Source organism: Oncorhynchus mykiss, chromosome 19 (genome assembly GCF_013265735.2).
Source record: "Oncorhynchus mykiss isolate Arlee chromosome 19, USDA_OmykA_1.1, whole genome shotgun sequence".
In the NCBI taxonomy this organism is placed as follows: domain Eukaryota; kingdom Metazoa; phylum Chordata; class Actinopteri; order Salmoniformes; family Salmonidae; genus Oncorhynchus; species Oncorhynchus mykiss.
The window spans coordinates 7905432-7917846 of NC_048583.1; the positions used below are offsets into that span (position 1 = coordinate 7905432).

A 12415-nucleotide genomic window follows, 5' to 3' on the forward strand; every position below is an offset into this window, starting at 1 on the left:
CACCATCTGCTCACAATAGAGCCATGACGGTCCCTACCACCGAGAAGGGAGATGGAAACAATGTTTGTGCCCCTAATGGCCTCATATTCCCTACATAGTACACTACTTTGAACAGAGCCTTATGGGGCGATACAGGGAATAGGGTGTCATTTGGGAGGCGGTCAATGCGCTGGAGAAGTGAACAGATAGAAACACAGCTACATGTCAGCGTGAGAAGTCATGAACCGTTCCACCCCCCACACACAGCTCTCCCCCCACAGCTCTCTGCGATAGGGTGGGGCTGGAGAAATGGAAACACTCTCATATTCATAAACAGAGCTATGAATGCAAGGGCTGACCGTCCACGACATCACAATTATAGATAGAATACATTTACTTTTGTTAACAAACATTGGAGTAGAACAAGCTTATGTTTTAGGTTCCGACATTAGAATTCTTCAAGAATCAATGGGTACGTATCAATAATTTAGTCCAAAAATGGATGTCGCAACTGTAGATTGCCCCTTTAAGAGAATCTCTGAGTTTGTAAAGTGAAGAAATAGCCACAGCACTGTACAAAAGGCCAGTCTACAAAAGGCCAGTCTACTACAGTGTAAAACGTAAGAGAGTTCAGCACCATGGACAGTGGCTGTAACTGAGCGTATAACAGGTCAGTCTGCTACAGTGTAAAACACACAGATGGTCTCCAGATATAGACCTTCGACCTCTAGGTATATTCAACCTCTCCATCTCAACTGTTGTTTACCCACAATGCAAAGGGACAAGTACCCAAGAGGAATGTAACACTTTTCAAAAAGATTAACCCTGTCCCTCATCTCTCATCCTCCCTCGAGGTGTGTGTGTGTGTGTGTGTGTGTGTGTGTGTGTGTGTGCGCGCATTGTGCCTGACAGGTTGTACTGTTTCCTAGCAGCATACTGTATCTGGGGTCAGATTGTTATTTGACTCCTGGTGGTTCAAGGTCAAGGGTTTGGCACAGAGAGCTGATCTAAGAACAGCACTGGGGGCTGACTGCTCACACACATGGACACACAGGTACACACAGGTACACACATGGACACACAGGTACACACATGGACACGCAGGTACACACACACAGGTAAACACAGGTACACACACACACACACACACACACACACACACACACACACACACACACACACACACACACACACACACACACACACACACACACACACACACACAACCATACTCTATCTATCTGTTACTGTGTGTTACAACATATCATATCCCATCTATCTGTTACTGTGTGTTACAATATATCATATCCCATCTATATGTTACTGTGTGTTACATTATATCATATCCCATCTATCTGTTACTGTGTGTTACAATATATCATATCCCATATATCTGTTACTGTGTGTTACAACATATCATATCCCATCTATCTGTTACTGTGTGTTACAATATATCATATCCCATCTATCTGTTACTGTGTGTTACACTATATCATATCCCATCTATCTGTTACTGTGTGTTACAATATATCATATCCCATCTATCTGTTACTGTGTGTTACAATATATCATATCCCATCTATATGTTACTGTGTGTTACAATATATCATATCCCATCTATCTGTTACTGTGTGTTACAATCTATCATATCCCATCTATCTGTTACTGTGTGTTACAATATATCATATCCCATCTATCTGTTACTGTGTGTTACAATATATCATATCCCATCTATCTGTTACTGTGTGTTACAATATATCATATCCCATCTATCTGTTACTGTGTGTTACAATATATCATATCCCATCTATCTGTTACTGTGTGTTACAATCTATCATATCCCATCTATCTGTTACTGTGTGTTACAATATATAATATCCTATCCTATCTGTTACTGTGTGTTACACTATATCATATCCCATCTATCTGTTACTGTGTGTTACAATATATCATATCCCATCTATCTGTTACTGTGTGTTACAATATATCATATCCTATCCTATCTGTTACTGTGTGTTACAATATATCATATCCCATCTATCTGTCACTGTGTGTTACAATCTATCATATTCTATATATATATTACTGTGTGTTACAATCTATCATATCCCATCTATCTGTCACTGTGTGTTACAATCTATCATATTCTATATATCTATTACTGTGTGTTACAATCTATCATATCCCAACTATCTATTACTGTGTGTAATACAGTCTACTACACTATAGAAAAACGATAGATAACACTTTCACAGCTAACGCTGAGTGGACTGAACGGAGAAGTGAACTGAACCGAGCCCTCTATATTGTCACATGGGCCTGATATAAACTATGCAGACAAAGTGTAGTACATACTTCATGTATGTAACGCTTGGTTTGAGTCAAGCAACACAACAGTAGGTAAACACATTTTTAATTTAGGATCGGCAACAGCTGTAGGCTGCCTTTGTAATTGTTTATTTGTTTGTTTGTTTACTCCCATTGAACAATCAACGTTATGGTCTTTTGTTTTGTATCCAAGGGGGACGAGTCCTTTACTCGACCCAGGGAGGGCGCTACACGCCCACCCGTTAAATAAATCATTTTCTGCAGCTGTATAGCCTGCATTTCCTTCACTTGATCTAACTGATAAACCCAACGGTTTATTGGCACTGCATTGGTGGGAGAGAATGGGACGTCTAGCGGTTCTGTGTCCCGTTTGAAATCAAATCAATAGGCCTATCTGATTATGGACATTTCAAAGTGGACCCTGCGGCAGGCTAAACGTCAGGCTGGCTATATAGAACAACAACGCATTCACAGAGAACACTGTTAACTCAAACCACTGTATATTAGGCTCTGCGGTTTCTGTAGCATTGATTGTCCCTTGTCCCTTATGCCTACCTTCAATAGTGGCATCGCCGACCGAGAACCACAACAGCCACAACACTGCAACCGCAAACTTCATGCTTCCTCTTCGCGCGGCTCCAGTTACCCGTTCTCGTTCTAGTCGTCTTCAAGGTGCGTTATATCATCTCCTGCGTACACAAATCCGTCCGTATCACAACAATCAGTCGATCCGTAGCCTAGGCTAGTATAACAACGGGACGTGCTTTGCCGCGCTTCGGAACGATGTAACGATTAAATTATGAAGGACGGACAGGGAAGAAAACGACGCTGTTGTTGCTCCATTATTATTACAACTGTTTTACAGCGGCAGGACTTCTTATTTCTGGGTTTCCCCTAAGAGTTTCCATTTGTGTCCCAGTGTGGATGCTCGAGCAAGCCGACCGGGTGCACGCGCTCAAAATCCGGTGTTCGGTAGGGGGGCTGGCCCAGCGGCAGATGAGGGAGGGGAGACGGTGGAATGTGATGGAGACAGGGGGTGCGCGTGGCGTATGTGTGTTCTGTAATAACGGAGGGATATGGCGGTATAGGATTCATTATTTATGAAGTATCTATGAATGTAATTTATAGCCTAATTGTAGGCTACACATTTTACAAAACCTTCCAATCCCCTCAGGAATCACCAGTCACATTTGAATGAGAAATGGCCCAGGACCACCAGCGACCTAAAGGGACCACTGACACACACACGCTCAAGCTCGCACACGCGCACACGGTGTTACAAGCAGTGAGAATCCCCATGGCAGTAAATCACCAGTCACTGTGACTCCTCACCAGTAGGCTACAGTATATATCTGTTACAGGACCTCTCATTAGGCTACAGTATATATATGTTACAGGGCCTCTCATTAGGCTACAGTATATATCTGTTTCAGGACCTCTCATTAGGCAACAGTATATATCTGTTACAGGACCTCTCATTAGGCTACAGTATATATCTGTTACAGGACCTCTCAAAGCTACAGTATATATCTGTTACAGGACCTCTCAAAGCTACAGTATATATCTGTTACAGGACCTCTAATTAGACTACAGTATATATCTGTTACAGGACCTCTCATTAGAATACAGTATATATCTGTTACAGGACCTCTCATTAGAATACAGTATATATCTGTTACAGGACCTCTCATTAGACTACAGCAGTGTCATATATACACTACCGTTCAAAGTTTGGGGTCACTTAGAAATGTCCTTGTTTTTGAAAGAAAAGCAATTTCTTTGTCCATTAAAATAACATCAAGTTGATCATAAATACAGTGTAGACATTGTTAATGTTGTAAATGACTATTGTAGCTGGAAACGGTCCATTTTTTAAAATGGAAGATCTACATAGGCGTACAGAGTCTCATTATCAGCAACCATCACTCCTGTGTTCCAATGGCACGTTTGTAACGTTCGTCGTTGGGAGAAAGAGAGGAGGACCAATGCGCAGCGCGGTAAGTGTTCATAGCTTTTAATGATGTACTAGAACACCGAACAAAACAATAAATTACAAACGAACAGTCACGTAAGGTGAAAGATAAAAACAGTAAACAGGCAATAAGCACCCACAACTCAAAAGTGAAACCAGGCTACCTAGGTATGGTTCTCAATCAGGGACAACGATTGACAGCTGCCTCTAATTGAGAACCATACCAGGCCAAACACAGAAATCCCAAATCATAGAAAAAATAACATAAACAACCCACCCAACTCACGCCCTGACCATACTAAAACGAAGACATAACAAAATAACTAAGGTCAGAACGTGACAACGTTGTGTTAGCTAATCCAAGTTTATCATTTTAAAAGGCTAATTGATCATGAGAAAACCCTTTTGCAATTGTGTTAGCACAGCTGAAAACTGTTGCTAATTAAATAAGTAATTAAACTGGGCATCTTTAGACTAGTTGAGCATCTGGAGCATCAGCATTTGTGGGTTCGATTATAGGCTCGAAATGGCCAGAAACTAAGACCTTTCTTCTGAAACTCGTCAGTCTCTTCGTGTTCTGAGGAATGAAGGCTATTCCATGCGAGGAATTGCCAAGAATCTGAAGATCTCGTACAACACTGTGTACTACCCCTTCCCAGAACAGCGCAAACTGTCTCTAACCAGAATAGGAAGAGGAGTGGGAGGCCCTGGTGCACAACTGAGCAAGAGGACAAGTACATTAGAGTGTCTAGTTGGAGAAACAGAAGCCTCACAAGTCCTCGAATGGCAGCTTCATTAAATAGTACCCGCAAAACACCAGTTTCAACGTCAACAGGGAAGGCACTTAACCCTAATTGCTCCAGGGGAGCCGTTGATAATGGCTAACACCGGCCGTGACCCCACTCTCCGAGAGTGTCTCAGGGGGAGTTAGGATTTGCACAAAACATTTCCGTTTCACACGTAAATACTTGTACATGCATGAAACAGGAGAAATACCAGCACCCATATTATTATTAGCTCTTATGTCAACTTAACATCTGCTGAATGTTACCAGGAACATGGAGTCTGTGACAGACAGGAACATGGAGTCTGTGACAGACAGGAACATGGAGTCTGTGACAGACAGGAACATGGAGTCTGTGACAGACAGGAACATGGAGTCTATGACAGACAGGAACATGGCTGGTCAGGGACCAGGGTTTGGACAGAGTTGGTGATGGGTGAACAGATCACGTGGACCATGCCTCCACTCTCCGGGGGAACCGTGTTGCCATCTCAGCTGGTTTTACTGGCACACCTAAAGTACCATTAACTGCAGAGACGGTCTAGCTACTCTAAACTGTATTGGATCGACTGCACATTCTCTGAGAAACCACAGCACACAGGAGATAATGAGCAGATAATGGCCATTTACCGTACAGCACCTCTCTGCAAAGTGGATTAAGTACAGGAGATATCCATCCAGGGTGTTTACATACAGACAGTGGAAAATGATGTTCTCATGTTCTGTTCCCTCTCCTGTTGTATTCTGTTCTCTTCATGCATTGGTTGGTGGACTTCCAGACTTGTGGAATTAGTATACTGTGAATGGAATGTTAGCACTGAGTAGATTGTTCAAGGGAAATAATGTCAGTAGTGAGTAGAATGTTGATGGTAAATAGAACTGTGTGCAGTGGGTAGAATCACTCGAATGTGTGCTGGATGTCAACAACAACAGAATGTTCGGTTTGCGTACAATGTTCAATGTAAATGTCACTTTTGCTATGGATAAAATATATGCCAGCTGCAACAACAACAGAATGTTAGATTTGAGTAGAATTCTCATATTAAATAGAATGTTGTGCTATGGATAGAATACATGCTGGATGTCAACAACAACAGAATGTTAGTTCAACTGCAGTGAAAAAAAGAATGCTATCTGTCTAGTACATTAGCTACATGGAGAGAGTTAACAGTAGAGTGAATCTGTAAGCTACGGTGCATAGCTAAGTGGAAGGAGGGAGTTATTCCCGCTTCATTCGGTCCATGTTTAATTCATTCTGGCTATTAAAGGGAGTCGTAAACAACGCATGCTGGGCCGATGAAGGAAATCTCTCCCTCTCTATCTATCATTCCCATCTCTCTCTATATATATATATCTCTTACTCCATCTCTCACTCCATCTCTCACACCATCTCTCTCTCTCTCTCTCACTCCATCTCTCTCCTTCTCTCACTCCATCTCTCTCTTTCTCTTTCTCTCTCCATATCTCTCTCTCTCTCTCCATCTCTCTCTCTCTCTCTCTCCATCTGCTAATTAAGAGTGGGCTAAAAGCAGTTGGGGGTAACAGCGAGGGGTACCACTCCACACACACACACACACACACACACACACACACACACACACACACACACACACACACACACACACACACACACACACACACACACACACACACACACACACACACACACTCACAATAATTAAAATCAAACACTCTCGTGAGGACAATTTAACTAAAGTTTCTACTGGACCACAGTTCTCATCAGTCATCAAACACCTGATCACTGTGTTGAAGCTGAGAGACCCTGCCCTGCTGCCCTGGGGGAACCCAGCCCTCTCCCCCAACACACACAAACAACTCAGTTCATGTGCTGAAAAAAGTTAATAATTGATTGATTTTGAATGAATCTCTGGAATGTAATTGGATATGTCATTGATGAACCCTGGTCTGGTCTGTCTGTATTAAATACTGTCTGGTCTGGTCTGTCTGTCTGTATTAAATACTGTCTGGTCTGGTCTGTCTGTATTAAATAATGTCAGGTCTGGTCTGGTCTGTCTGTCTGTATTAAATAATGTCAAGTCTGGTCTGGTCTGGTCTGTCTGTATTAAATAATGTCAGGTCTGGTCTGGTCTGTCTGTATTAAATAATGTCAGGTCTGGTCTGGTCTGTCTGTGTTAAATAATGTCAGGTCTGGTCTGGTCTGTCTGTATTAAATAATGTCAGGTCTGGTCTGTCTGTATTAAATAATGTCAGGTCTGTCTGTCTGTCTGTATTAAATAATGTCAGGTCTGGTCTGGTCTGTCTGTCTGTATTAAATAATGTCAGGTCTGGTCTGGTCTGGTCTGTCTGTATTAAATAATGTCAGGTCTGGTCTGGTCTGTCTGTATTAAATAATGTCAGGTCTGGTCTGGTCTGTCAGTGTTAAATAATGTCAGGTCTGGTCTGGTCTGTCTGTATTAAATAATGTCAGGTCTGGTCTGGTCTGTCTGTATTAAATAATGTCTGGTCTGGTCTGGTCTGTCAGTATTAAATAATGTCAGGTCTGGTCTGGTCTGTCTGTGTTAAATAATGTCAGGTCTGGTCTGTCTGTCTGTATTAAAACATGTTAGGTCTGGTCTGGTCTGTCTGTCTGTGTTAAATAATGTCAGGTCTGGTCTGGTCTGTCTGTATTAAATAATGTCAGGTCTGGTCTGGTCTGTCTGTATTAAATAATGTCAGGTCTGGTCTGTCTGTCTGTCTGTATTAAATAATGTCAGGTCTGGTCTGTCTGTCAGTATTAAATAATGTCAGGTCTCGTCTGGTCTGTCTGTATTAAATAATGTCAGGTCTGGTCTGGTCTGGTCTGTTTGTATAAATAATGTCAGGTCTGGTCTGTCTGTCTGTATTAAATAATGTCAGGTCAGGTCTGTCTGTCTGTATTACATAATGTCAGGTCAGGTCTGTCTGTCAGTATTAAATAATGTCAGGTCTGGTCTGGTCTGTCTGTATTAAATAATGCCAGGTCTGGTCTGGTCTGGTCTGTTTGTATTAAATAATGTCAGGTCAGGTCTGTCTGTCAGTATTAAATAATGTCAGGTCTGGTCTGGTCTGTCTGTCTGTATTAAATAATGTCACGTCTGGTCTGTCTGTCAGTATTAAATAATGTCAGGTCAGGTCTGTCTGTCAGAATTAAATAATGTCAGGTCTGGTCTGTCTGTCTGTATTAAATAATGTCAGGTCTGGTCTGGTCTGTCTGTCAGTATTAAATAATGTCAGGTCTGGTCTGGTCTGTCTGTCTGTATTAAATACTGTCTTGGATGGGCAGGAATAGGATCGGATGGGCTAGATATATAGATAGCTGTAATCATATAAACTGTTGCTCTCTCACTGCTGTTAAGAGCCTGGTAGAGGGTAACTTTAGCTGAGTCAGCACTCTCTCTCTCTCTCTCTCTCTCTCTCTCTCTCGCACACACACACACACACACACACACACACACACACACACACACACACACACACACACACACACACACACACTCTCTTAATGGGCACCTTATTCCCTATGGCAGGGTTCCCCAACTGGCGGCCCCACAGGCGAATTTGGCCCGTTGCAGATTTTATTTGGCCCGCCAATACTTTAAAAACACCAGCAAATCTGCTCCAAGTTATTTACATTTTGGACCTCTGTTTCAAAGTATTCCCACGGATAATAGAGAGTCGTGTGATTGGATAAAAATGTAAGCAAGGTTTGAAATTATTATGTTTTAGTCAATCTGCATTCTACAACAAATTATTAGTAATTATGTTCCGGCCCCCTGACCACCCCCCCCCCCCCCCCCCCTCATGACTGAATCTAGTTAAAGATCTCAGCCCTATGGAATGCATTACTTTAGACCAGGGCAATATTATAATATCATTATTACCATGTTATAATTATCATGTTATTATCATTGGGTTATTATTGGCATGTTATTATTATAAGGCTATTCCTATCATTTTATTATCATAGGGTTATTATTACCGTGTTATTATCATAGGGTTATTATTACCGTGTTATTATCATAGGGTTATTTTTTACCGCGTTATTATCATCGTCTTATTATCGTTGTGATATTTTCATCTGGTTATTAGTATCGCGTCATTATCATTGTGTCATTATCATCATGTTATTATGATGGTGCTATTATAATCATGTTATTATTACCATGTTATTTTCATAAGGTTATTATTTTCATGTAATTATTATCATCATGTTATTATCAGCATGTTACTTTCATCATGTTATTGTTATTATCATGTTATTATCAGCATGTTACTTTCATCATGTTATTGTCATGTTATTATCTTCATGGTATTATCATTGTTGTATTATTATTATTATGTCATTATTATCATGTTATTATCAGAATGTTACTTTCATCATGTAATTATCATGTTATTATCATCATGTTATTATCATGTTATTATCAGAATGTTATTATCTTCATGTTATTATCATGTTATTATCATCATGTTTTTATCATGTTATTATCATCATGTTATTATCGTCATGTTATTATCTTCATGGTATTATCATGTTATTATCATGTTATTATCATGTTATTATCTTCATGGTATTATCATCGTTATATTATTATTTTCTCATTATTATCATGTTATTATCAGCATGTTACTTTCATCATGTTATTATCATGTTATTATCTTCATGTTATTATCATCATGTTATTATCATGTTATTATCATGTTATTATCTTCATGTTATTATCTTCATGTCATTATCATGTTATTATCATCATGTTTTTATCATGTTATTATCTTCATGTTATTATCTTCATGTTATTATCTTCATGTTATTATCATGTTATTATCATGTTATTATCATGTTATTATCTTCATGTTATTATCATGTTATTATCTTCGTGTTATTATCATCGTTGTATTATTATTATGTGATTATCATGTTATTATCTTCATGTTATTATCTTCATGTTATTATCATCATGGTATTATCATCACGTTATTATCATCATGTAATCATCATAATGTAATTATTACCATGTTATTAATATCAGGTTATTATGATCATTAAATAATGATCATGCTATTATCATCATGCTATTATCATCATGTTTATTTTCATCGTATTATCATCATGATATTATCATCATGTTATCATTAGCATGTTATTATTATCATGTTATTATTATCATGTTATTATCATCATGCTAATCATCCTGCTGTACATCTTCCTGTTGTTTGAAAAATGAGTTGTATTCATGTACACTCACACACACACACACACACACACACACACACACACACACACACACACACACACACACACACACACACAAATCCCATAGTGCTTTCACATCTGCGTGATGTCCAGACTGAGAAGTTATAATTTCCTGTGATTTTATCTCAACAGCCATATTTAACTTCCATCTGGAAAGGGACAATAATAATGTAGTTCTCTGACCCACCCTTTCAACCTGGGGTTCATCCCAAATGGCACCCTATTCCTTATTTAGTGCACAACAATAAAGCTCTAGGTAAAAGTAGTGCACTACAGTAGTGCTCCAGGCAAAAGGAGTGGACTACAGTAATAACCTAGGCAATAGTAGTGCAATTGTGCGCTAGGCAAACGTAGTGCACTACCATACTATACTAGATACAAGACTGGTATATGATACTAGACGGGTATATTATAACCAATGAAGTGATACAAGACTGGTATATTTTAACCAATTACATGATATTAGACTGGTATATTTTAACCAATTACCTAATACTAGACTGGTATATTATAACCAATTACATGATATTAGACTGGTATATTTGAACCAATGACATAATACTAGACTGGTAAATTCTAACCAATGACATAATACTAGACTGGCATAGCGTGACTTTCTGGATCAAACAGTGAGAGAACTAAACCAACTGAATCGAAATGAGAGCAATCACACAACACGAAGGAACAAACATTGTGTGTGTGTGCCTGTGTGTGTGTGTGTGTGACTAATTAGACAACATTGTTTGATATTAGTGCACGGTCGGTCAGTGGATAGAGCTGATGAGAGGTACATCCTATTCCTGTTCAGAGAGGAAGACACTAATTGGAGAGGCAGGTAGCCTAGTGGTTAGAGCGTTGGGCCAGTAACCGAAAGGTTGCTGAATCGAATCCCTGAGCTGACCAAGGTAAAAATCTGGTGTTCTGCCCCTGAACAAGGCAGTTAAGCCACTGTTCCCCGGTAGGCTGTCTTTGTAAATAAGAATTTGTTCTTAAGTGACTTGCCTAGTTAAATGAAAATCATCAAACAGGCAAAGCATGTGGCAAGGCTTTGCAAACTATCACTGATTACAATGGGTAACCCAGCTGCTACCTGCCCAGTGTTGTGACCAGATGACCTATTAAGACCTTTAAACAGGTTAACAGTAACAGGGTCAGACAAAATCCCCGGAAGTATAATCAGAGCATGTGCCATTTTCATCCTCTCCCTGACCCAGTCTGTTAAACCTACTTGTTTCAAGCAGACTACCCTAGTCCCTTTGCCCAAGAACACCAAGGTAACCTGTCAAAATGACTATCACCCCGTAGCAATGAAATGCTTTGAAAGGCTGGTCATGGCTCACCTCAACACCATATCATCCCAGACACCCATCTCTATTGCCCTCCACGCTGCCCTTTCCCACCTGGAGAAGAGGAACACCTACGTGAGAATGCAGTTCATTGACTACAGGACAGCGTTCAACATCATATTGCTCTATGAGCTCATCACTAATCAAAGGACCCTGGGACTGAACACTTGCATCTACCTTCAACCCCCCCCCCCCCCCAGATGGTGAAGGTAGATAACATCAGATCTGCCAGATCCGCTGACCCTTAACAGGGGTACATGCTTAGTCCCCTCCTGTCCTCCCTGTTCATCCACAATTACGTGGCCACGTGTGACTCCAACACCATCTTTAAGTTCGCCAGCGACACAACGATGGTATGCCTGATCACTGATGACGTTGAGACAGCCTATAGGGAGGAGGTCAGAGACCTGGCTGTGTGGTGCCAGGACAACAAGCTCTCCCTCAACGTCAGCAAAACAAAGGAGATGATCGTGGATTACAGGAAACAGAGGGCTGAGCACGCCCCAAATCACATCGACGGGGCTGTAGTGGAGCGGGTCGAGAACTTCAAGTTCCTCTATGTCAACATCACTAAGGATTTATCATGGTCTACACACCAACACAGTCGTGAAGAGGGCACGACCACGCCTATTCCCCCTCAGGAGAATGAAAAGATCTGGCATGGGTCCCCAGATCCTCAAAAAGTTATACAGCTGCACCATCGAGAGCATCCTGACGGGTTGCATCACTGCCTGGTATGGCAACTGCTCGAC

The 12415-nt window shown here is 40.6% G+C and overlaps 1 protein-coding gene across 1 annotated transcript in view; it reads right to left on the reverse strand.

Annotated features, from left to right (window-relative positions):
* Nucleotides 1-3352, reverse strand: part of LOC110500908 (neuronal acetylcholine receptor subunit non-alpha-3) — a 22483-nt gene extending 19131 nt beyond the window's left edge. Inside the window, exon 1 of the mRNA XM_036954109.1 lies at nucleotides 2863-3352. Within this exon, the coding sequence (XP_036810004.1) occupies nucleotides 2863-2926 (64 nt within the window). The 5' untranslated portion in view covers nucleotides 2927-3352. The remainder of the gene's footprint in view (nucleotides 1-2862) is intronic.
* Nucleotides 3353-12415: the final 9063 nt, after the last annotated feature.